The 26,204-nt window shown below is 52.6% G+C and overlaps 3 protein-coding genes across 3 annotated transcripts; 2 read left to right on the plus strand and 1 right to left on the minus strand.

The window, feature by feature from the left end:
* Nucleotides 1-1,143: 1,143 nt before the first annotated feature.
* On the plus strand, nt 1,144-2,669 carry COCSUDRAFT_60773 (thioredoxin dependent peroxidase; the record flags this gene model as incomplete). Its single annotated transcript, XM_005650243.1, has 7 exons — nt 1,144-1,172; nt 1,293-1,323; nt 1,471-1,520; nt 1,605-1,689; nt 1,790-1,918; nt 2,190-2,342; nt 2,613-2,669. 7 exons carry the CDS (start codon nt 1,144-1,146, stop codon nt 2,667-2,669), a joined length of 534 nt encoding a protein of 177 aa, XP_005650300.1.
* Nucleotides 2,670-8,742: 6,073 nt separating this feature from the next.
* On the minus strand, nt 8,743-9,911 carry COCSUDRAFT_12896 (hypothetical protein; the record flags this gene model as incomplete). The annotated part of the gene is made up of 3 exons (XM_005650244.1): nt 8,743-8,838; nt 9,214-9,369; nt 9,843-9,911. Coding segments are annotated over 3 exons (321 nt in total), but the record flags the coding sequence as incomplete, so codon positions are not given.
* A 1,525-nt stretch (nt 9,912-11,436) lies between these two features.
* COCSUDRAFT_46368 (hypothetical protein) lies at nt 11,437-26,053 on the plus strand (the record flags this gene model as incomplete). The annotated part of the gene is made up of 26 exons (XM_005650245.1): nt 11,437-11,833; nt 12,000-12,169; nt 12,286-12,397; nt 12,539-12,648; nt 12,768-12,856; nt 14,414-14,540; nt 15,948-16,220; nt 16,532-16,810; nt 17,038-17,199; nt 17,503-17,682; nt 17,941-18,112; nt 18,321-18,506; nt 18,797-18,965; nt 19,252-19,404; nt 19,702-19,858; nt 20,414-20,587; nt 20,911-21,065; nt 21,449-21,672; nt 22,606-22,737; nt 23,054-23,247; nt 23,643-23,849; nt 24,145-24,264; nt 24,453-24,580; nt 25,023-25,202; nt 25,640-25,743; nt 25,998-26,053. The coding sequence occupies exons 1-26, from the start codon at nt 11,542-11,544 to the stop codon at nt 26,051-26,053; spliced, it is 4,305 nt and encodes a 1,434-aa protein (XP_005650302.1). The 5' UTR covers nt 11,437-11,541.
* Between the last annotated feature and the right edge of the window lie 151 nt (nt 26,054-26,204).

Here is a 26,204-nt window from a genome sequence, read left to right on the forward strand (position 1 = left end):
ACCCCTTGACAATGTTCTTCAACCATGTGCATGAGCATGCATGGGGCTCGGATGACTATTTGCCAAATAAGGGGAATTCCAGGGAGACATACGTGTCGGCTGGGGCTGGCATGCTCTCAATGAGCTTGGCTGTGGTGCTCTTTGCGATAGGCGCAGCCGACGGGGCGGCGGCGCCGTTCGCTGCAGCTGCGGAGCCGCCGTTCGCAGCTGCAGATCTGGCGCTGGCCTCTGGCGCCTTGAATGACTTCAACGCTGCATACTCGTCGCGAATTTTGCATGCAATCTTCACCCGTTGACTGCACAGAAAAAAAAACACCAGCTTTAGTCAGTGCAGGGCTCCGCTCCACAGCCATCCACCGATCTTGGAGAGGACATTGTCAAGGATCCAGCAAGTCAAAAAGCTGAGGAACAGGAGGGGAGGCAGACCTCTCTTCATCTAGAGGAACTTTCTGCCCATGGTTGCCAGTGAAGAGGTCGAACGTGCGTTTGACCCCGAGGAGGGTCAGGGCTTTCACAGTCTTGCCCTCAACTGGTAGTTCCTGAGCGGCTGGCACAGATGGCCGCTGCTCCACTTCAGCCATTGTGATGAATGTTTTGGTAGCCTTCAACTTCTATCCATAAGCAGATGTAGATGATCACCCAACCATAGCTCCACCCAGCACCTCTTGCAGTGTCAAGCGATCTAGAGCACTGCTGAAGCTGACTTGCAAAAATCTTTAAAATCAACTGCTGCAAATCTATAAATAATTTGCGAATCGTTCGCAGCCCCTACTTTATCTTTTCAGGCTCCGACAACTTACGCCAGCAAAGCGATTACCAAAATCTGTGCTTCAAGAAGGTGATGACTTTGTGGTGATGGGACGCCCTGATGCGCCAGCAATCAATGCTTTTGATTTCTTTTAAAAAGCTACACTTGCAAGGAACCACGTCTTTTCAGGATTGCATACACTTCTGGGGAAAGCTCGGCTGTGCCTCGATTCTCTCTTTTCCTCAAGGATATACCCTCGCCTCCCCACGTGCGACGAGATAAAATCCGATCCGCAGCTTGGGAAAAGCGCTCGTCTCCAAAGTTGTTTTCAGCTAATTGGAAAACTTTTTCTTACTCGTCGAGGCTCGAAAAACCCAAAAGTGCGATCGGACAGGATGGTCATGCTGTCCACTGGAACGGCCTCGTGCTCAGCACGATGCAGGCTTCCTGCAGCACCAGTTTGCTTGCATTCTCGGTCCCAGTTTCGTCAATCGGTTTTCCGCGGTAATGCATCAGCTCTGCAGTGCCAGCGGAGGGTGTGCAGGGCGGCAACGTTGTCTGCCTCCTTTGTCAAGGTGAGAGACACAGGCTCCAATAACTGACTGGTGAAGAGTTCGATGACAGCATGATTGCTATAGACTGAATTGATGTGATGCGAGTCCTTAGTGAGAATGTGCTTGTGCTCAAAATCAGTCAAGACCAATAGAGAATCTGGGTGGCAGGCAGAGCTGAAGGTGGGCAGCAAGCTGCAAGACTACCCGGATTACTACAGGTGAGCAGTGCTTTGGCAGTGAATGTTTCAATGGTGTACACTACTGCTGAACCACCTTCCTGACAAGGCATTGCTATTGCGCAGGGTCATGAAAGCAACTGATGGGACCTCGGTGGCACTCTCCAAGTTTGAAGGGAAGAGCCCTGTAGTGGTCTTCTTCTATCCAAAGGTGGGCATTGAAATTTATTAGGTGTACATTGTTACAGGCAATGGTTGATCATTCGTTTGTTATATCTGGAGCTAAGCCTCGGGCGGGTTGGATGGCGCAGGCAGCAACACCCGGGTGCACAAAGGAGGCATGCGCCTTCAGGGATGCATATGGCAAGTTCAAGGACGCCGGAGCCCAGGTCTTTGGCGTCAGCTCAGATGGCGTTCAGGCCAACAGCGAGTTTGCCAAGGTGGGCCTGCAATCATCACTTCCTGCATGCTCATCTCAGGCAAGAAAATTGGTTTAGCCTGATCAGAGATCTTCCTTTCAGGACCCAGCCTTGCCAGCTGATTTGCCCGTCCCTCCTGCTTTGATCATAGCTAATTGGTGCTGTGTCAGTATGTGCTGTGGCGGAATCCTGCACCTCTTTACGATGTATACCTTTGCTGGGCGTTGTGGTCTTATGATGGAGCAACAAAAAGAAGTTGAGGGACTGATGTGATTGCGGTGCGTGCATGCAGGCTCAGAGGCTACCGTACCCCTTGTTGACAGACCAGAGCGAGTTCCTGCGCAAGTCCTTTGGCATCAAGGGAGATCTGCTGGGCTTGTTGCCTGGCAGGCAGACATACGTCATCGACAAGAGCGGCAAGGTTGCTCTGTCCTTCAATGACCAGGTGTGGCCCCCGTGCCTCATGGGGTCTAAAGAGTTTCTCTTTACTCCCTGGCGCTGTTTGTGATCTGAAGTCTGCATTCCACCTTCTCTGAAGACATGATCAGTGCATGCATCTGCTGATTCTGGTACAATCAGCTCAATAGTGATGTTCGTAGACTGGCTAAGACAAGAAGATGTTCCTGCTAGAAAGCTTGATCCGCAGCTGTATTGCAGTCAATATCGCGCTGTGCAGCATTGAGTTTTCTGAATGGTTGTGTGGCCCGTCCTGCAGTTCAATCCCGAGAAGCATGTGGAGGAGGCTCTCAAGGTCATCAAGACACTGGTGTGAGCCTCAGTTCAGGAGGGAGCTTTATAGTGCTGTCACAGCACTGCTGTGAGCCTGAAAATCTGCAAAGGGAGGTTCATGTGCAAGAAGAAGAAGAGGCAGCTGTCAATGGGCCCATTTGCTTGATGTGGATCCTGCTCTGCATGTCCTTTGGACGGGCATGCAAATGTAACAATGGCATTTCATATTTCAAAACTAAGTCAACCCATCCACAGCATCTGAGATGGGGGCATGTCTGCTCATTGGCGAAGGAGGCGCCCCTCGAGGGGCTCATCATCTTATTTACTTATGACCAAATTATATGGTCCTCTGGAGTCTTAATTGCAACCGCTGAAGACCTGCCATGAATGTTGAGTGCATGCTGATTAGTGTGCCGCGCTTTCAATTCTTTGGCAAGAAGCTACACAGCACGTTGCTCAAGAGGAAAATAATGGATGCACTTTATTACATATGTATGCGCGGCGCATACATTATGCGGCATAATGCGCCAAAAGCAGAAGCATCGAAGAATATGTACCCGGCCCAATCATATAACCCATATGTGCACCCAGGGTTCTCAGTATTTAGTAAATACTATTTACCCATACTTTGATGATAACTACCCCAATAACTTCCTGGCTCAGGTGGCAAGATCTGATCCCTCTTTCAAGAGAAACCCCAGGCATTTGCCATCTTTCCTAAAGGAAGCTATCCACCCACACTTGCAAAATTCAACGCTGCTCTACTTGGCTGCAAGAAACGCCTTCAAAGAACCCTGTACCACGCAAATACTTCACAGTATCTGCACTGCATACACTCTGCTTGCCCTGAACATCAGACTTAAACCCAACAGAAAAGCACAAACACCTCTCCATATTGCAGAGCAGGAAGCACACAGTACCACGTGGGTTGGCAATACGTGCACGTATTGCCAACCCTCAATATCAATTCTGCTTCCCGATAAAGCAGCTCTTGAGCTACCCACACACTGATCGCAAACATGGTATGAAACAACTGCACACTGTGTTGTAGTATGTACTGATCGGCTTCTGTACCTCCCCAACCAGACCCAATATGAACCCAATCTGGAACAGGACAAATGGCTAGAACCCCGCAAATCCCAGAAACGCTCAAATCCCACAAGTATGTATTCCATCCTTGCAAAAGCTGCAGGCTGCAGCTTGTTGCATGCAGACATCAGCACCGGGTGGCCATTGCCGCAAAAATGTCAATCAGCACTGATCACCAGCCTCTACACAATTGGCCTGGACTGCATTCCACCATGCCAGCACACAGATCCAAGATGTTGATTACTGCGCATCACGCCTTCAATGGCAACATACGCATGCCGCTCCATTGAAAGCTGCTTCGTAACACTTGTGCTTTGCTGCTTTGGGCACCCACGAAGCTCCCCTTTGATTTCGTAAAGCTTCACTTCACATGACCGCAGGGCAGGCCAAAGACCTTGGTGCAAGAGTATGTATATGCACACATCTTTGGCTTGAATTTACCACTTGCTTGTGCATGGGGTGCACGACATCTGCTGTTGCTTGGGCTGTGTAAAGTCCAACTCCTCAATACGTTGGCAACAGGCCAAAGCTGTGCCTGGGTATTCTGAAATAGCAATGCGAAGGACTCGATAGGTACAAGACGGCACTCTTTTTGCTGATCTCTTGTTCCGTTCGCGCGGATACAAATGGTGACCTCATCTCTTGCGCGGTGCGAACAGAGTGGCTTGGTTGCAAGCATATGCTGGCGACCTTCAAGTTCAAGTTCGGGGACACTCCTCGGCAGGACCCAATCTCGCTCTCTCGGGCAATTTCTCGCCGCGCGTCGCATGCGGCGGTGTCTGACTTGCGACTGGGCCTGTTTTTATAAATAGCAGTACCTCTCGTTAAATAGCAATACCTTGTTGTTGGGGCCTCTGTCACCGCCTTGTTCACAGCATTGCAGCTGTGTCTGCAAGCGTGCCTGGCCACATATGTAGCGCAAGACAGGTGATGCAAGGCCTGCTGCATGGCGACGGGCCATGTCTTCTGCAGCAGAGATTGCAGTGCCGCATGTGAGTGGTGCGGGGCGCGGTAGCGCCAAAACAGGCCGCCCTCTGCACGTTCTGACATCAGTTGTGATGGGTGTGTACGCCGTTTTGGCGCCCGTACTGATCCGCGGCTCTTGTGCCTGCGCACAGTCCCACATTGTCAGCTAGTGCACAGAGAGGCACTGGCGCAGGTATTGATCTAATCTCCAGGCCAGCGCTGTTCCTCTAGTGAATTTAGCTTCAAGATGCAGTTATCTCATTGTATGCATGGTCACCGTGGCGGGTCAGCAAATTGCATTAAATCAGATTTACTCACGTGCTGCCGCTGGTAATCTAGTGCCCTGTAACCTCAGATATCATCTGTTTCAATTCCTCTGTGCACTTGATTATGGTGCTGCTATCATGATTGATGCTGTTACTAGAGCACAGGCCGCGCACCGCCGGAGTGGAGGCTGTAGTCTCCAGAGAGCTCAGAGTAGAGCTGCTCCTGCTCCGCGTCGCTAACCAGGTGCCGCGAGTGGGGCAGGCCACGATGCGCAATCGGCGCATCCACCCCTGCTTCTCCACCCCCGTTACCCTGCCAACCCTCGTTACCCTGCCAACCCTGTACAGAATTTTTTTATCACATTTTTTTTGGGGTATCTTACAGAGTCACCGCATGCGGTGATACCACAAATAAAATGCGGTAAAATGCACGCATTATTGGAAAAAATAAAATGAGGGTAAAATGCGGTAAAATGCGTTAGAAACAGTTTTGCCTTGGTTTTGTCAGGCAAAATTTGGGTACAGCCAGGCAAAATGCTGGTTTAACCAGGCAATTCCAGGAATAGCCCCTTTTTGGGTATTCTCAAGATGTTTGCAGGGAATCATAGCCTTGCTGGGTGGGACCCATCCTCACTGGTCTCCCAAAGGGGAAGAAAGGCGTATTTGTGGACCTCGCATTCCATGCCCAAAAATAAAATGCAGTAAAATACACGCATTCTATTATATCCCGCATTATTCGCATTCCCGCATGCGGTGACCCTGGTATCTTATATAATGTATTGTGGACCCTGGAATCCAGACAAGCACGAGACTCTCGACAAATTTATCTTCCTCTGGACCCTTGGGTCTTAGATGACTTCCTACTGTGCGGCAACCTATTAAACGAAATGCAAGGCAGGGAAAGTCAAGAGTCATTGAGAAAAGTACGATAAATTTGACACGAAGACGGCGATGCAGAAAAGAAAATGTTGAGCCTCGAACACGGCACTTTTACAACTTTGCCTAACAATAATACATTGCACCCTCAATATGACCAGAGATTTGTTGGACTCACCCGCTGTTGGTCTTTACAGTGCAGGGGGAGGCTTCTGAGGATGGGGTGTACGGCTGGCTGGAAGCTGCTCTTGCCAGCATGGCATGACAGCTGGCCGCCAAAATAGGCGTGACAGTCCAGCCCCTGTGGGTGGTGCGCCGGGATCAGCGCCTCCGGCCGCTCCGACACCGTCCGCCGGAGCATGCCTGCGCCAAATCAGGCTCAACGTGTTGTTTATAAAAGACATTATAATTTCCGCGCCACAAGAGGCCACAATATTTGTAATCTTAGCATTAGGGAAATGAGCTGCATACCACCGAGACAGCTGCGAAAGGACAATTACATGATGTCATGGCGTAAGGCTGCAGTGGATAATTTCCTGATGTCTGGGGCCCCAGCAGTTTTGTGAAGATATGCCTCTGAACCATAGGCCTAAGGTGACCTCTAAGAAGAGCACCCTTCCAAATGCCATGCAGTGCAGGCATGCTTGAAGGCGGTCCTGGCTCGGTCTATGGGGCTCACCGGGCAGGACTGTGTGGCTCTTTTGCGGCGACAGCCTCTGGGCAGAGCTGCCAGCCGCGCTCAAGCCTCCCAGTCGGCCATTGACCGACACGGCCGTCGCAAGTTGCACCGGCGCATTATGCATCTGCCCGTTCAGGGCCACATCGGGCGGCACCGTGTGCGCGCGCATTAACGCCCCTCCGCGCTGACGCCTCTGCTCCCTCAGCGCCTCTGCTTCCGTCCCCTGCCTTGGTTGCTGCGCCTGGCACATGCATCATTTCAGGTCTTGGGCCTGCGATTTAAAGGTATGTAAGAGTATAAACAGCGCCGACGGGCTGACTCTGCTGAGAGGATCTCTCGTTACACCAAGCACAAGCCTTGCAGATATGCAAATTGCGAGCCGATGCTCTTCTGGGCTGTCTGAATGGCGGCCATAATAGAAAACAACAGCTCTCACTTGCATACCCACAAGTCCTGGGCATACAAGGCTCAGGCTTGCCCTTTTGGCAGGCTCGACATATGACTTCCAGCCAAAAAGGGAGGCAGGGCCCTGAGTGGATGGAGCACTTTTTGCACCTGCGCGGCCCAGGAGTGCAGCACGTTTTCTTGCGCGAGGCCGGCGGCAGCGCCGCAGAGGCGCGCGGCTTCGAGCAGGCACCCCTTGACGCTGTCTGGCAGTGAGTGCAGCATGCGCATGGCCTCCGGCAGATTGGGCCTCCTGCCCTCCTCCTGCAATTGTGACCCATTAGTCCGCCCCAATCTAGACGAGCACTTGAAGAAATGGGGCCAAAGAGATATGGCCTGCCCAACTTTATTCCCCGAGCTGCAGGGGCTGGGGAGCTCGAAGCAACAGCAAATCTCCTGATAGATTAAGATTAGAGACTAGGGATTCTTCAAGCGAGTGCCTGAGTGTGGACCACTCTAGTGTTTAAAAAATATAAGATTTGAGCAAATGCATGCATGCCGGGTACTGTGGTCTCTCTCGTCAGCAGGGTCCAAAAGGGCCAAATTAAAAGGAGTCGCAAATGTTTGACCGGGTACTTTCTACCTGTGGCGGGGCCCGGCTCTGCTCGTAGCACTGGCCTGCACGCACCAGGCGGCCCGCTACGGGCTGAAACTGCCCCACGTGCCCGTAGCCCCCGTAGTGCTCTACGCCTGCGCATGCATGCGTGGCAGGGTGGTTCATCCCTCTGCAGATGGGTATGGCCGAAAAATGGGTGATAGCTGGCATAATGTCTTAAGCAGGAAGGCACAGTGAAGGTGCTTCATCTGTATCATCTGACAGTCTGAATGCCACTGGCGTATATTGTGATGCAGGAGGGCACACATTGCACAGGGTGCTGGATTAATCTGATGTGATTCCCAGCAAATAGGTGCACATGCACGTCTAATTGTTGGTGCAGGAAGGCACATGCTGCCCAACCAGGGATGATTAAAGCATCGGAAGAGAGGGACGCGAGCGAACATGTGATGAAGACCATAGAGCAGGGTGGGGCGCATGCTGCGCGCACCTGCCGGCAGGTGCTGCATGGCTGCGATGCTGCAGGCGTCCTCCATGTCGGGCTGCTTGCGCTTACCGCGGTACACGGCATGGTGGCGCTGCGAGCTCTCTGAGTAGCTGTTGTACCGCCGCAGTTCCAGAGCCTGCACACAAACCTGCACCTTGACCACCGACAATACCAAGCCCGTAGGAATGTGCAAGCCAACATGCTGGCAAGGTGTATTCTGGATAAAGGAATCTGCATGTGTTGCTGATTTTGATGAGCGCCGCATTGCTTCGGAGTGTCAGCGATGCTCAGTAGATAATCATGCAATTGCTGCAGCATCTGTGCATGCCCAGCAATCACGGAGACCATTATGGGTGCAACAGATGTGTGGGAAAACATTGCAGAGCAACTTTTGGATGTCCCCACCTTGTGATCGTCAATGTCTGACAGCATAATATCATCCTCGGGCCCCTCACTCACGGTGCTCGGGAACTCCTGCAATGCATTGAATTTCAGCCACAGAACGAACGCAGCAGACTCTTGACTTGTGCAAATTTTCAAGATTTGTCCCCCACATTCAATGAGCAAACCCCCAAATTCATAAGGAGCACACAGAAAGAGCTGCTGTGAACTATGCAAAAAACCCATGGAGGCTTGTCTGCAACTGCAGTCAGTCACCTGTTCTGTGTGGTACGAGCCGTCGTAGTTTTGGAGCAGCCAGTTCAGGGACATGCCGCTCTCAATGTACTGGTTGTTCAGCGTGGTGTTCTGGTACTTGCGCTTGAGGGTGCTGTTCCAGTGGTTCTTGACGCCATTGTCTGTGCGCCCTGGCAGCAGCTTGGCAATCACCGCCCACTTGTTGCCGTGTGCCTGTCACAAGCAACCCCACAATTTTTGACACTCTCTCAGGCGACACACGCAAGGGAGCACAGCTAGGCATGACGGCTGCAAAGGTGTTCTGTGTATCCTATCTGAGCTGTGCAAAGGGTCGGTACAGGCTGTGAGGCAATAGCATGGGCGTGTGGCACTTTAGCAAGTCTTCTGTGCTGGGTGCCAGATATTGCACAAGCCACAAATGCATGCATGCAGGGGCAGGAGACCCATGAGCTCATGTGCCCATGCATTCCCTACTGGATGCTTCAGGACAGGGGATACTGAACACAACTAGTATCATGTCATGGCAGTAATCAAGTACTCCCTGAGGGGGGGAGGTGCAGGGAAAAAATGGCAGTTGTTGGCACGCACGATGTGGGCATTAATGATGACGGCATCCTCCCACTCAGAGAAGGGATCCTTGATGACACCTGGGTCCAGCTGGTTGCACCAGCGCAGCCGGCAGCTCTTGCCGCTGCGGCCGTGTATGCCGCCAGCGATCAAGCTCCAATTCTTGGGCCCATGCATCTGCGCAGCAAACTTATTTTTATTACAACGTGCTTTTCCTGCGAAAAGGCCAGGTACGTCCTGCAGACAAGCTGCACTTAAAGGCTGCCACAATCCTACCCCTTGTTGGACTCGCCACATCCAAATAAGAACCACGCAACCGTGGGCACGGTGCTCAGCCGGGGCCAAAGGATGCTCGTAAAAGCAGGTGCCTGGGCACATCACATCCCAGTCGTGTGGCATTGATCGCATGTAAAAGCAGTGCACGAAGTGCAGGGGCCATAGGCGTCTATGTGGCATGAAGCTATGATGCAAAGACGACCAAGGCATGCTGGGCACAGCGGAAGCCTAGAATGGGTTGCAGGGATGTGGAATTGCAATGCGTGCAGGCAGTCTATGAAGATACACCAGCAGAGATGAGGCCGCCAAGCATAGAAATTAGCAGAGCGGCTTCTTCTTATTTTGAAGTGCCAGAAAGAGCACGGGAAAGGCACCAAGACAAGCCGCTTGAGGGCTTCATCCTCCTCTGGTGTCCATGCCCCCTTCTTGGCATCCCCCGACATGTGCTGATTGAGCTGCGGGGGAGCGGCTATGCAGGCAGCTGCACAGAGGCGGCCTCCATTAGCGCAAGATTGGCCACAGTGTGCGTGGCCCCACAGCTAGCGCGCTCACTAAGCTCCCTGGTGATTAGCTCAGCTGGTGACCCGATAATCTCCTGATACTCTTGCCTGAAACAAGGTCATGAAAGCGTCTCAGGGATAGAGTGGCCCTTGGATCCCCATGTATTTGGAGTAAAGCAAGCTTGAAATTTTTGGCAACCAATCCTGACCGCTACTGACATCTGTGCCACACAAGAGAGTCTTGATCTTCTGCTCATCGACACCACCTGGCATGGGCCGCCTGAATATAAAACAGGAGGCGGCTCAACATGTTGGTTCAGCTCTATCCTAATCTGAGGCTGATTGCACCAGCATGTCTTGTGCTGATCCAGTCAGCTTTTGGAAAATGGATAGGCTACAAGATGACACCGCTCCTATGCCCTCCTGCTGGCCGTTGGCACCATCGTAATCTATTGTCTACTTACTCGCCTTTTGGGAATATTCATGCACCATGCCTTTGGTGTCTTGCTTGAATTCTAGAGCCTTAGAGATGCTCGTAACGGTAATTGCGCGACGCGTAAGTGGCCCAGGTGTCCTCAAGGACGCGAAAGTAAGGAGAGATGCTGACACACTTTTGAAAAACGTTTGGCCAACGCACGATCCCCGGCCACTGACGGCAGTCCAGGATGCCCGTATTGCTCATAATAAGTGCATGAGGCATCCATGAATGTCCGGGTTGTCAGAATCCCACTCTCGGAATAGGGGCCGATAATCCCCATCCTGGATGATTGGAAGAGCAGGATGTTCCTGCGAGCTTTCAATCATACACATTACTTCCTACAGGGCTAAGTCCTGCCTATTTTGAGACACAATTGCATCCCGAACTGATGATTTGCCCGGTACCACGTTCTACTAAGCGCCTATCAAGGCTGAGTGGACAGACCAATCCTCAACTGTCCTCGCTGGAAGAGCGAAAAGGCGTTCTCCCGTCGGCCTCGTTCCAAAGCATAACTGTGCAATCAAGTACCCTGACAGGAGAAAGTTTCTTCATGCAGACGTCCTGAAATTTTGGCTCTTCCCAATGTGGGCGCCGAAGCCCTTGGACCCACCTCGCACCGGATTTTGTCCGAGCTCATGCAAATTTTAGCATTGGTTTTCCCTCGTGGCTTTCCCTTTCACATTTGATGACGACCGTAACACCCTTTGCTTCGTCCAGGGGCCTCCACGTGAATTCAATAGTGCATCACGAGCATGTCGACGTCCTTGGAAGCATCAATGCTGCACGTATATAGGAGAAAACCGATTCCAGTCAACAATGCTACATTATCAACGCTATTTGTGGTTTGCAGACAGAATTTCTATTGCGCAAATGTACACTTCCACTGCTTTCTTGGCGTATCCTTCAATGCAGCTTCCCATTCTAGACGAGGCGAAGTTTTGTTGACCTCACCACCTCGTCAACCTCTTGAGCGATTTCAGAAAGAGGCAAGAGAAAGTGCCTTTCGGACAAGCTTCAGGCGGCGAACTCTCTCGTTTGGAAGGAACAGATTGAGTGTGGGCATTTAAGATCCCGTTGCATAAGCTTGTAAAGGACATGGTTCCTACTTGGGACGAGCTGCAGAGTCTCTTGATCGATTGCCTCAATGGCAAACATTTATGGGCGACTGCTTTGGCTGTATTCATTGGCACCTTCCTTTTCATGGCCTTGAAAAGTTGGTGGGATGCAAGCCAACCAATTGATCTGCAGGCATCTGCTATGCAAGTTGGCAACGTTATTCCCTCCGAGCTCGCAAAGTACGATGGGCAGGATCCGTACAGAGCAATTCTGCTTTCATTGCGAGGAACGATCTTGGATGTGAGCGCGGGCAAGGAGATGTATGGGCCAGGTGCGTTACGTTTTGCCATCAGGCCAGATCCATCCCCAAGGCGATAAGCTCTCACAACATCCGCGAATATCCTTGGTGCCATAGTCGTCCAAGAGTGTCACTGGCTTCGGATCCCAATTGATGGGATGCAACCCTGCCAATAGTGCTCAAAGAGCTCGTGTGACAGGTGGTAGCTATGCACATTTTGCGGGCAAGGAGGTTGCAAGGGCCCTGGGCAAGATGTCAATGGACTCCAAGGATTGTACAGACAAGGTGGATGACCTGACGCCTGAGCAGCTGAAAACTCTGGAGGACTGGGAGGCCAAGCTCAAGGCCAAATACCCTGTGGTTGGAAAGGTGCGCGTGCATGATTTGGCATTTGGTCTTGCAATTGACAAGGTACGTCCTGGGGATCTGCAGTACCTTGTAATGCATTTTGGCCAGAGCTGAACCTTGATGATGTGTGCCTGCAGGTGGTGCCTCCAAAGAGGCTGACATTGCAGCAGCTCAGGACATATGGCGGGGAGGACAAGAGCAAGCCGATATTGCTGGCTATCAGGGGAGTCATATTTGATGTCAGCAGGGGTGCGCAACAGTCACCCATGCAAATGTTCACAGACTGGCACCGCTGCAGCTTCCCTTGCATGAGCGTGGCCCCTGGAGAGAGGACCACTGTTGTCAAAATCAGGAGCAAGGGAGAGACCTGACATCTGCTGCTTGCCACAGGCGCTGAGTTCTACGGCCCCGATGGCATGTACCCCTTTGCTGGCCACGAGTGTGCACGTGCTTTTGCCATGATCTCCACCGATGTCGCAGACTGCAATGACAATCTGGAGGTGACCTGCAGTGTGCCACCCTTGCTCAGCTTTCTGCTGCATTTACCTTCAACCATGAAGTTGGGTCGTGTAGACAAGACAGACTTCAGTAAGTTTTGACTTTGCAATGGGGCGAGCAGGGATTGGGCGCCATGGAGCTGGACAATCTGAGGGACTGGGAGGCAAAGTTCAATTTCAAGTACCCAATCGTAGGCTCACTTGTCAAGGAGTGAGCAGCCCCTGGTGGTAGACCCGGCATATTACTCAAGAAGCAGCTTATTGCAGGAGTACCTCCAGGCGAAGAAAACAATGAGATAGTTGCAAACCTCTAAAAATATGGAATCTTGATTTTGAGTCTTGATGGTTGGAGTGTGATGTGACTGACTAGTGACTCTCAAACAAATTACTGCGAGGGGTGTTGTTGTACTCCTGTATATGATGACAGACACTTTATGATCCTGGCACAGTAGTGGGCATGCACCCCAGGACATGAGATTTCGGCGTCATGCATGTCAACTTGACATTTGTCAAGCGCGTCGGACCCAGCATCCGCCGCCTGAGGCCATGTGTTTTGTAATCTGATACAGTAGCAGCAGCAGCATCGTTTGGTACCTTTCACTACAGGCGCAAATTGGGTCACGCAAGACTCAATGGCAGAATGATTGTCACAGCCGCGGTGGTGATGGTTTAGATCTAGATACCATGATGGCCACCAAGCTCACGCACTGCATGCCACGCAGTACTGTGCGGCGTGGCATACCTTATTGAATGCCTGGACTCTCGCAAAATCTATATTTTAAATTAATTCAGCTCCACCATTCCCACCTTATCTTCAGCAAGGCACATTTTCCACCCAAACAACGCAATTCTTGAGGATGAAAGCTTTGAAAGGCCAGCTTCCCCTCAACTGGCAGCCACCTTTTCCAAGATTCTTCCCTGCCGCATCTAAATTTAGAACCTACAGATCTGAGGAGTGAGTTGCTCCGAGCAACGCAGGTAGCCCTGTTCAAAGGCATTGAATTTTTTTCTGAGCAGCATCCGTGAAGATGGCGGGATATGCCGTTCAATTTGTCAGCGAGAGCTGCTGGAATATGCCAGGATACACAGGCTTTGTTTCCGGTTTGAAGGAAACCCTTGGCAGCACGCCGGTAGTCGCTCAACACAAGGCTGCGGCCCCAGCGTTTGGAGATTTTTTGCACACACGCCGATTCATCGCGCCAATCGCAACCCCCAATCGGGATCCATGCAACTTCCCCGAGACCTTCAAGGACAGCGGCGAGCAAGTGAACTTGTGGCCTTCGTTACAAACAACAGGCAGGTTGTCTTTCGAAATTGGAAAGCGTAGCATTTTTTGTTCAGTCGAAAATCTTGGCGTGTCATTTTGAGGGCTGCCTGCTCTCTTTTCTTGACTTTGCTGACCCCTCAAGTTGAAGAAGCTTCTTGTGGCTGTGTCTAGGCAAGCAAGGGTCTTGCAAGCCTGCAAGAAGCTGCATTCTTCTGGGCGACAGCAGGGTGCTCCCTTTCAAGTCCCTCTACGCAGCAGACTTTGCGCCACCTTTTGCACAGGACGCCAAGCTTCGCTCACCACTGCGCTATAAGGAGCGGCGGGATGCAGCAGACCTGCCCAGCTTTTACAAACACGCCCTCAATCGGGTTGGAGAGTGCGTCTCAATCCCTGAACCTTGCATGCAAAGAGGCACATGACAATTTGTTGGCTTCTGCAGATTGCAACAGGATGATGTCATTGTGCAATAGATATGCAAGTGGGTGTGACTGCTCTCTGCAGGAAGAGGCTCAATGACACAGTGCTGCACATGAAGGAGAGGATTGCCGGCAAGATAGGCAATGCCAATAACAACGCCTTTAAGCTTCGTAAACTCTTTGCAATGGCTGACAAAGATAAGACAGGGCTGGTAAGGTCCCCTTCCCAGCTGTCTGGATAAATCTCGCAGTCGGCTGCTTGCTAAAGGACCAGCAGATGGCTACGGCATGCTGAGCTGGCTGCAAAGTTTGCAGTGCCAATGGATTCCTTTACAAGCTCTGTGAAAGGGACATTTTGCAAGCTTGTGTGACTGTACACAGGTAGATGTGGAGGACTTCAGAGTGGTGACAGAGAGCTATGGCATGCAGCTCGATGATGACTCCATCCTGGCATTGTTCTCGAGGGCGAGTTCATCTGTCAGTGCACATGCATAAATTCACCTGTAAAGCACAAAGCTTGCTGCATGTGACGCATGGGCTTGCAGATGCAAATGCCTTGAGCGTCCTTATTCTGAGAAAGCTTGTTTGGGTGTGCAGTATGATACGGATGCTATCGGCTCCATTCGCTACCATGATCTGATGAAGGACTTACTGGATGAAGACAGCTTTGCTCTGTTTTGCGACCGACATTGATTGCCTCAAGCCAGTCTTGACACTGTCAAGTTGACAGTGCTGTACATTAGCATGTAGATGACCATCATCAATGCACTAGTGATTGGCGACAATACGCGCAACTGGCTTCGTACATCTACATGTTAATGTATGTACAGCGCGGTACATATAGCTAGCTGTACAGATGTGCCCTGGCCATGATTTGTGCATGAGCTTAGCTTTCCCTGATCAGTCCAAATGAGTCAAGATCATGCAGATGTGACAGCAAAAATTGCGATCACATACATGGTCTCAGGAGGTCAGGTGGGGGCCCAATCGGGCAGGCAGGCATGACGTCGGGCATGGGACTCTTGGAGATCTAATGTTGTTGTTAGAAGTTAATATCGGCTGAGGATTTCCAAAAGTCTCCTTCAACCCCACCCAAGCTTCCACAGATATCCTGGATACATCAGGTTGCAGCTTCGGCCAGCAGAAATGGGAAGTAATGCTGCGGGCTGATAGTGCTCTTGTGGATAGCTGACAAAGTGAGGCCTTTTACTTGGCTCCAATTCCGATAACTACGGATTCAAAAGAAAAAACTATCAGAAGTTGCATACATTTCGCTCTTCAATTCGTTGATCATGTTCCTGCCTGCAGTACAGTTGTAGGACGAGCACCAGATCGGCTTCGAGCCACTTGGAGATTTTGCTTCAATTCATATTGCGCTGTTTTGTACATTGGTGCTTAATTGCTTTCCATGGTGATTTCGCATTTTTCGGTTGATGATGCTTTGACTGGAAGTGTCTTGAACAGCTGATTCGTATTTGAATAATTTCGATGTGATAAAAACATCATGATATATATCCTATGCGCACGTCAGTGGCACAAGTAGAGGATTGCTTCAGAGCTATCTTGCACATGTCTTCAGACCATTAGCACTAACGTGCTTACAGATCCTACCGCTTCAGGTCAAGGAGATGGACCTGGGAGACATTGGAGACCTTGGCATGGCAGCATCAAGCAGCCGGTCACATGCCTTCCCAGCAGCAGTGGCAGCGGTGCTGAAGTCTCATGGCGGTGCGGAGGGAGCAGTGGATGGCAGCTCAGGGCTGGCTTGGGTCTTCTCCAAGAAGGACCTGTTTGTGTGGATGTACGACGAGGGGAGTGATGCCGAGGTGCACAAACGCACTCTCCCCTACACGTCCTCACGACGCCACTTTGTCTCCTTCGCCCTCCATGAGGTGAGCGTTTAACATCCAACATGCCCATCCACTGCTGCAAACCCCCCAGGTCTATAACACTCTTTATACAGCACAACAGATACCAGCGCCCTAGACATGCATGGCATCCGATGTTTAATAGACTTGGCGACTGTGGGCATCAAAGTGCCCAACAGACTTCATAATTTGTCTCAGAGGATCTTCACGTGCATCTGTCTGTCTGCATAAAGGCTCCAGTACATCTGCTGTCGCATCAGCAGTCCACTGGCCATCACGTCATGTCAAGGGATATTTACTTTTTTTCTCTCAGATTCCTGGCGGCTGCCATTCAGGTGCCGGCAGCGCGCCTGTCAGTAGTCCTCTGCTCGGACGACGGCAACCTGGCGCTCTGGCCGGACTTCTGCGGCAGCGATACGCTGGAGACACAGCGGCTAGCCGGCCCAGTGACCACCGCAGCTGCCGCGCCGCTCCCTGGCGGCGCTTTTGTCGCATGCGTAGGCACTGCCGGTGCCTCGCTGTTCTGCGTGCGCGCTGAGCTGGCAGCCGGCGTCCTGCAGACGCGCGTGGCCCGCCTGAATGCACCCGCTGCTGCGTCAGCTGGGGGACAGCAGGTATAGCAATTCGCCTTGAAAATTTGTGGAATTTGTTAGCTTGTCCAGATAGATTGCTGGTGCAAGCTCTCGATCCTCTGCCACCTGAAATGCTGCATGGGGGAGGGTCACAGATCTGGAGCTGTGCTCAGGGAGTTCTGTCTGGCATTGTGCACTGCATACTGACAGTCTCCAATCTCATCCTGCTACAGGAGTTGTGTCTAAGTGTTGGCGGATCCTGTGTGCAGCCAGGCGTGCTGGGGAGGCTGTTTGCGTGGGGATCAGCGCCCAGCTCTGCCGCACCTGTGGGGCCCTCTACGCATCCAGCCACAACAATACACTTTGTGGCGGCGGCTGGCGGCTCTCTGCGCCTATTGGTGCTGACCGCTGATGCCTTGGACTGCTGGCAGGTGCTTGTCCATCCACAATCACCCCAAAACCTGACACATTCAGACAGTGATGGTAAAGAAAAGGCAAGCAGGCCCAAAGGTTGAATCTGAGAGCCTGCTGATGAGTAAGCCACTAGGATCACAACACAATGCAAGCGCAGAAGACAGCATGCACAATGCATGAGTAGCAGGTGTTATGTGGGTCAGAAATCACTTAAGGGCTCTGAAGTTCCTGCTTAAATCAGTTTTACAAAATCTTCTGTGGCAGTGCAGTGTCAATAGCAAATTTTTGGATAGTTAAAACTGCATGCAATGCGGTGGCAGGTGGATGAGCGGTCCGAGCAGCTGCTGTGGTCCCAAAATCTGGCGGAGCAGCTTCGACAGCGGCTGCATGCTGACAGCGTAGACCTCTTGGACCTCACCATTGTGCCAGCTGTGCGCGGGTCCCCCCGCCAAGCAGCCATCCTGGCCTCCAGCGTTCCCTCTGATGGCGATGACGGCGAGGTCAGCGGAAATTCTCTCTACCATGTAAACTTTTTTCTTTCTGACTAGGACAGGTTCGAGCATCATGTGCTTGCTCTCTTGTGAGCTTGACCTGGCAAGACTGTACGCATGACATTGCCCTCAACATATTTTGACGCTGACCAAAAGAGTGGAGATTACTTAATTTTGTTAGTGAGTGGCAAGCTGAGGGTAGTGTCCATTTGCATTGATCTGCCATGGGATACCTGTTTGACTGGACTGCATGCTACTTTTGTGCAGCTGTCGGCGCATGTGGTGGACTTTGGAGGCTCGTCGCCCGCTCTGAAAGCATGGCAGCTTCTAACGGGGATGGAAGTAAACTCTAAATTCCGCTTCAATGCCTCCATGGATGCAGAGGCCTTCCTGCTGTGGTGGCCTGGAGGCTTGCCAATCGAATGGACCCCAAGTGCAGGTAAGACTCTATTTCTCCCCCTACCGCTTCTGCATCATTACTGAACATATTGGTCATATCCGATTGTCTTCAACTTGTTTCAAGCTCCTCGTGTCATGATATTGCGGACACACACAAAGATGAGGTCCCTACTGCCGGGCACTGCAATAAACTGCTCAGAAATTTCCCTTGTGCTCAACCTTTTACGTGATATATGATCTGCCTGCAGGCGCGGAGTGGCTGGAGGTTCCAGGCAACTGCCTGGCAGCTTCCATCAGCCAGCAGAACACCTGGGTGGTCCTCACCCCTACAAGGGTGGTGGAGATACCGGTGGAGGGCCACATTGATGAGTCAGAGGGCATCCAGCCCAGCATGCCCAGCATGGCTCCCATCCAAGAGCCAAATAGTGTTCCAGGTGCGACTCTGATGAGTCAGTCAGGAAGCGCCACTCACTCCACACCACAGCCTGCTGACCCTACTCCATTGCATTGAATTTCTCAGTTCTAATACCTTGTAGTCCCCTTATTGTCTTGATTCCTTTGTCATGGTTGGGATGGGAATTCATTTTGATCAAGGCAGCTTGAACAGGGTCCTTGGTGTGTGGTATGATATAGGGTGAAAGAGCCCGAAAGTCACAGGTCACCAGGGACATGACGGGGCATTTCAATCGTGTTGAGGCGTGTTGAACCGCAGCTATGGGCACAGGAGTATCAGGGCAGGTGGCAGGCAGGGGGCCGGCTGAGGAGGTGTTTGCCATTCTGGACGAGGCGGCTGCGGCGGGGGCGCTGTCACCGTCTGGGTACCAGCGGCTGAGATCGGCCGGGGCATTTTCTGGGGAGGGGCCTGGCAACGCCGTCGCCAGATACAGTACTAGGTGAGCAGATAGATGCAGGGACCAAGGGGTCTGATTTAGCTAGCATGCAGCGGTACTTCCCTGCGTCATGAATGCATCATACATCAAAGTAGGACTGTGAAGCTTCATTGAACAACGCTCTGACAGGAATGTGAAGCTGTGTGAGTCACCGTGCTATGGCGCTTTCCTGTCGAAGAACCAGTTGTAGTGCATTGGCCATCGCATAATCTGAGCCGCGTCCCTTTTAAGTTCGTAAGACTTTTTCAACGTGGCGGAGGGTGTAATACAAATAGAGAATGCTGTGCAGGCTGGCGGACGTGCTGCCAAAGCATTGGGGCGGCCCCGTGGGGGGCGCTGAGGTGGCGGAGCAGCTGGCCAGCAAGAAGCTGAGTCATGACTCGCTGCTCATGATCCTGGGCGACGCCGGCGTGCTGCCCCAGCTTGCTGCACCCACGCTCAGGTGTTGCCAATAACCCATTAATTCTCGTCCACTGAGATCCTCTTGTGTGCCTGCTCAGCAGCACTTCTCTAGCTGGGGTCTTCCTTGGGAGCACAGACAGTGCGCATGCTCTGGCGTGCTCGCAGCGCATCACACTGCCTGATGGAAAATCGTCCCTCGCCATGGAGTCTGTAAGATCTCTTTGGATGCAACCCTTCTCCCCTATTGACCTGCAGCTATGGATGCGTCCAGCTGGCAGGGTCCAGAGCTATATAAATCATTGAGTTCGAGTTTTGAAGTCCTGTTTTGGCGTTGCAGGGTGGTTCTGGAGAACGGCGAGCGGCTGGCGGCAGTGGCGGCGGTGCGGGAGGCTGAGAACCGGCTGCTGTCGGCGCGCAGCCGCCCCGGGGGCTCCTCCTCGCTCGCACTGCTGCAGCACATCATCGGCCTCGCGGGCCAGCAGTGCATGCCGCAGGTGTTTCCCTGCAGAGATGGTGCTGGTGCTGGTTTGGGAAAATTGTGGGACACCTGATTGCGAAAGGTTGCACAGGTCGATGTCCATCATATCTGTTTGCCACACCATGATGATGGAGGGTCATGCGATTGACAGAAATGAGAGACTGCGACCCATGCCACCCTTTCATGGACAAAGGTCCCGTGTGTGATGCCGTTGAAGTAATTTGCGTTCTGGTCTGTGCCCTCCAGCAAGTGCTAGTTTTGGCGTTGATGGTCCTCGTCAACATCTGCTAGTTTTGTGTTCTCAGAATGTCAGGGTGACGAGCAGATGTCACTGACTGCTACCAGCGCCACCATCCTGCAAACAGACACATCAAACTTTTTGCCAACTCCTGTCGGGATAAACACGTATCAGAACACCTGGAATGACTCTGTGAGAGTTGACATATATGGTGCGGGCATCCACTTGACTGGTGGGAGGCGCGTAATAACAGACAACACTCTGAAAACAACTACCCTTCGGGTGTAGCTTGACACACCTAGTCCTTTATTGACCAGTCCACCATCCTTGCAGGCGGCGGCGCCGGTGGAGGACAGGTCCAGCTGGGAGGTCTTCTACTCCTACCCCTCCATCAGCGCCCCGGCCTTTTTTAGCGCTGCGGCGGCGGCCGTGCAGCAGCAGCCGGACTCCGGCGGCAGCGCGGCCGACGCCTTTGAGGACCTGCACGAGATTGCCAAGGCCGTCCAGGTAGATTTGACTCTTGTAAAGCTTATTGTGGCCAACAGTTGAAGCCATTTTTCATGCTTCTCGCCGAGTTGCTGGACCTTGTGTCTCAGCGAAAAATGGCAGGGAAAGTTGCATCAGCAAATGCACATGCACCTGAATATATGGAGTTCGTGGACATATTCTTTCCCCCTGCACCCAATCACTTTGCCTCCACACGTACCTGGCCTGTCATGAGGCTTCTCTGCGAAATAATAGGCAAATATGAATCAAATTTAGCATTCTGATTGCCACGTACCAAAGTGCCAACACATGTCTGACATTGAATGTGCTCCTGCATTGGACAGGGGGCCCTGCAGGCGGCGCTGGCTCAGCGCGGCTGGCACGCGCAGCGCTTCCCGGCCGAGGTTGCGCGCGCTCTCCGGGGCTGCGGCTCGCCCGAGTGGCTCGTGCAGGAGGCGCCCCGCTCCGCCCTGCTCTCCCTTTCCCACGCCCTCATCAGGTGCCTTTTTGACACCCTGGTCAAGTCCTGCTTCACATCTAAAATGTGAACAATGCCAAATCAAATTGCCGGTGACGCGTGCATTCCGTGGCGGTGCCCTGCGGTCTGCGACCTCCTACCTCTATTTGGCTTGCCAGCTTCCATCTCAACATGCCTCCAATTCAGCAAATTGTGTTTTCTTTCGTTTTGCACAGTTTTTAAAGGAAAGCACCCACACTAGCCTGCACCCAGAGTAGCCTGCATTTCCAGCTAATCATCACTTGACAGATCAAGGGATTATGTGATAAATTTTCTTGATCGATATGACGCTTCTTGCGCCTTAAACAGCGATATGAAGCTTCTTGCGCCTAAAAAAGCGATTTAAAGCTTCTTGCGCATCGCAGGCTGCGGCTGACGCTGCAATCTGAGTCGCCGGAGAGGGCGACGGAGGCGGTGAGCCTGTTGCTGGCGCTGGCAGAGCGGCTGCTGAACGCATTCGCGGCGGCCGTCCCGGCCACGGACCCGTCGTCGGCCGGTGCCGTGGAACGCCTCGTGACTGACTACGCGGCCGTGCGCTCGGACATCCTGCAACATGCTCTGGACCAGGCCATCGCGTTTTGCGCGCAAGGTGCGGCAGAAGTCAATAGCTTCCATTGCCTTCACTTCTTCTGATGTTCAAGGGTACCCAGAACCTTGGCAACCCAAATGTATCAGTCCGATATAAGATCTGTGCGTTTCGCGCAGCGTGGCAACCCTCTCGGCAATTTCGCGCTGTGTTAAAGGGTCGCATGTCATGTGGGGAAAGTTGGTCTGCTTGCTTACATGCATGCCATCGTTGCTGTGTGGACCCCAATATGACGGTTCTGTAGCGGCAGCTGCCTCTTTGGCAACCCTTTCGTGTGAGATTGATGCCTAGTCACTCGACGATCATATTATACTGCTGTTCCACATGAACAGGCTCTTCCTGGGCGCCTTAAGCATGTGCAGTCCAACCTGGCACGATGTGCTATCAGGTATACCGCATTAAGGCATACCGGAAACCCTCTGGTTGTATAAATACCATCTTGGCTTGGCAGAATTATATCTGCCCCAGTGACGGTTCGCCTGCCATGGTGAAGCGCTCAGACGATCCAATAGCTGCCAGCGAGGCCTGCTCCCATGGGGCGGCTGGGGCTTACCTTTGGTGTCTCCTTGTGATACATTTGAGCAGGCCTCGCTGACACTTTGGGATGCGCTGCAGCTTGACCGCGGCATGCAGACCGTCAATAAGCTGCTTTCCTAATTTGCGCCTCTGCCGAGCAGCTGAGCGTGTGAACACAGGCAATCAACAATGGACATGGTTACTTTCAAAGTGATAAAAGGTGAAATTGACAATGAAAATGAGTATGAACATGAAAATGAGATCAAGTGAATGGCGTGAGTGGCAGGGGACAGGCGAACACAGGCAACCAACAGTGATACAAGGTGATGTAAAAGGGAAACTGGGAACTAACAAAGTTGACAACGAAGGTGAGCATGAATACGCCCTTACAACGGTGAAGAAGAATGGCGTGTGTGGCAGGCGATGGGCGCGGAGAGGCGTTGCTGCAGAGGGTGGAGTTGTTGGCGCAGTCCCACGCGGCGCACGCGCAGCTGTTTGACCTGTGCGAGTTCCTGGGCGACCGCGCGCGCCTCCACGACCATATGGCCGCCAGTGCGCGCCCACCCGTTATCCTCTCAGCACAATTCTGCACGGGGAAACGCTGCCATCAACGATTTTAAATTTTAGTAATTTGAGTGAAATTTTGGATGACTTCGGCCGAGTTTGTGAGCCTTAAGGCAAGGCCTCGCAAGTGTCCTGAGGGATCTGGCCAGGCCCATTTTGGCCTCTGCGGGGCACTCCCTGCATCAGCATAGTCCAATTTCAGCACTGTGGAAGGCGTTGCTGTGCCAACCGCCGCTCGGGCTCTGGCTTCCATGCCTCCTGTGAAGAAGTTTTCTTTAGGGATTTGCGCATGTGACGGATGCAGACGCGGCTGAGGACATGTATGCGCGAGAGACGGCAGCGCAGTATGTATTTGGGCGGCTGCTGAGGGAGGGGCGCCAGGCGGAGCTGCTCAGCCTGCCAGACGCATTCAACACCGACCTGCATGCTTGGCTGCTGCACCAGGCACGCCCCTGGTTGACTCTCCTACCTGCTCCTTGTGGACTTCCATCAAAAGGCGTACTGCTGTGTTCGATTTGCTGATCATTGGGCCACCATTGGTTCAAGTGGCCTTGTGCAGGGCTGCTACAATAATAAAAATTCGACGAGGACTCGGTTCGCACCTTTTTTGGCAACTTGACATATCAAAGTGTCCATACTAGGTCCTTCCCAGCAGCTTGCTCTTTATTCCTGGCGTCAGCTTTCTAGCTGAACTTATCAGATACTATTCAAGACCATCAAAAATACAACTCAGGCATCAAGAGAGTTCATCCCGGTTTTCTAACAGAGTATGGTGATTCAGAATGGCAAACAATGTGATAGTCATTGTCCCTTGCACTCAAATTCAGAGCAATTGCACCTTCAAGGCAGTCCATTCTGAATACCGGTCCTCTGACATCTACTGACATCAGCAGGAGCAGACGGGCGATGTGAGCGAGCTGCGCTGGCTGCACGAGCTGCGCATGCGCGACTACAGCCGCGCGGCCGCCACACTTGCGCGCGTCGCCGCCTCGGCCGGGGGCGGCCGTGCGCAATTTGCGCAGTCGGGCGCCGCCGCTCGCCTTGCCAAGCTTGCACTGCTTGCCGCTCAGCACGGCGGCCTAGCGGCCCCCTCCCGCCAGGTGCCGCATGCATTTTGTAATGTTGCCAAACAAAAGGGAGAACAGACAATCCAGTTGATTAGACGGTCTCATCTGCCAGTTATGACTCATGGGTTATCGCAAATGAGGCCAATCTTCATCCTTTGTTGCATGTCGCCACAGTAGCCTTACTAGGCTGTCGAAGTTTTGATTGAAAGGAGGGATATTCCCTTCTCTGGTCAGGGATGCCGAGGCAGCAAAGCAGATTCTCTGCTGCAATTGATGTTATCTCGTATTTTCATATCTCATTTGCTGAGCTTTTGGCATGTGTATGCAGGCGGAGCAGGGCAGGGAGGAAATGGACAGGATCCTCACGCTGCTGGCAGTCCAGGAGAGGCTGGGACTGGCCGCAGAGGGACCCATGCCCCCGGCAGCCCTGGCGAAAGCCGCCCTTCAGGTGCACCCTGAATCTAAAACCGACCCATGCGAAGCTGTTGCATTACACTCATAAGGAGACGCGCCTGAAGTCTTTGAGAACACCCTGACAAGCACATGGAACCCTATTCTTTCAGGGCAAATAAGTCACTTTCTGACTCATCTGAGTCTGGCTGTTGAAAATAGGAGGTATCTGCGCTTTGCGTGCAGGCTTCAAGCAGCGGGCCGGCAGAGGGCGAAGCGGTAAACGGTGCGGCAGCTGCTGAGCAGGAGGAAGCTGCCCTACTTGCGTTTGATGTCCTGGCAGCTGCCGGGCAGCAGATGAATGGAAATGCAAGGTAGCTTGCATCCCTGCAGCCATCCTTACAATTGGCCCCCAACTCGTTTCATGACAAGAGCTTTGCAGACGCCCAAGTTGGTCAATTACTGGATACCCAAGCAGCAAATTGCAGTGGTTCAACTGCAACTCCCTTATCATGCATGCCGCACGGTGCTGTTTGGCACGTGAGTGTGCTTGCTGTGTTGCTGGTGTTCCAACAACACATCAGGCACATTCATGACCCCTGCTGCACCATTCGGCGCCTGGCATGTTCCAACGTCAACCCTGTGACTGCTGTGCAACCCAGTTGTCATACGTGCACTCTCTGCAAAATTGCCGGCAACACCCCGCGTTTTTTCACCAAGTGCCTTCACACTATCCTTGGTAGCAGAGAATTTTCATCCTTGCGAAGAGCGTGATTACTTTCTGACATTGAATCCCCCTCCCTGGGCTGAGTGCAGGGGAGTGCTGGAGGCGGCATGGCAGCGAGCGCTATCGGCGACGGATTGGGCGGTGGTAGCGGCCGAGCGCGCCAAATGCAGCGACGCCGACTTCGGCCGGCTTCTGGGCGCGACGCTCGTTGCGCGCGCGGCCGCCCGGTGCTTCAGCCCCTACGCGCACCACCGCCTGCCGCTGACCAGGTCTGCCCCTCGGATATATGTCAATCGGAAGAGTTCCCCAATAGAGATTTACTCCTCGCAGTACCTCTGGCTTGGTTGCAGCGCCCCTTGGGAAGGCTGAATAGATATTCACTCCTCGAAGTACCTCTGGCTTGGTTGCAGCGCCCCTTGGGAAGGCTGAACAAGTGTGTAGTAAATGCGAAAGGGGATCCTGCTCTCTGGGCCATATCTCCGGTGCTGAGATGCAGCTTTTTACATTGCTCTACCCCATCCTGTCACGGCGTGGCATGCCTGGCCGCTGTTCCGGGCCTTGCAATGCAGATGAGGATGCTTGCCAGGTTGAAATTTACCTGTGCTGGCGTTATCACCAGCGGGGACCTCACTGGGTTGCCAGCAAGCTTGCTATGATTGAGGAGCGATGTGCTTGATGTGCGTGACATCACGGGTGCCTGATGCAGCACTGCGATTGCATCACCTGAGGACACAGCAGCACTCCTCAAGCAGCTGCACAGCAGCGGCTCGCCTGCAACGCTGTCCGACGTCCTAGCGGCCTTTGAGATAGGTAAGTGCAACAGACCTTACAACAAGCACACCCAAACTTCTCCTTCAGGACGCAAGGGAAGTGTCGCAAAAAATGCTGGTAGGATTTTCTTGCAGTGTCATCTCATGCCCAGCACATGAAGTTGAAATTTCACTTCCTTCACTTCCAGAGTTGAAAAACGGAGGGAGTTGCAGTGCTGCCTTAGCCTCTCATAAGGAGGCGTTCAGAAGAAAGGTTGCCTGTAAGGGACGAGGGAGTGCTGTGTTATTGTTCAGGTTGTGCCGGAAATTTGGCGCCAGTGTCCGAGGAAGATGCAATGGTCCTGTCTTGAGAGTATGTGTGCCTTGGCACTGAAGCAGGAACAGTCTGGCAATTAATTACACTGCCACGGGCCTTCATGATAAAGCCGGCTGCAGTGTATTACATGTAAATGCTTGGACTGTGTCGGCCTATTGGCGCCGAAGTAATAGAGATGCAGCTAT

The sequence above is a fragment of the Coccomyxa subellipsoidea genome (genome assembly GCF_000258705.1).
Source record: "Coccomyxa subellipsoidea C-169, whole genome shotgun sequence".
In the NCBI taxonomy this organism is placed as follows: domain Eukaryota; kingdom Viridiplantae; phylum Chlorophyta; class Trebouxiophyceae; family Coccomyxaceae; genus Coccomyxa; species Coccomyxa subellipsoidea.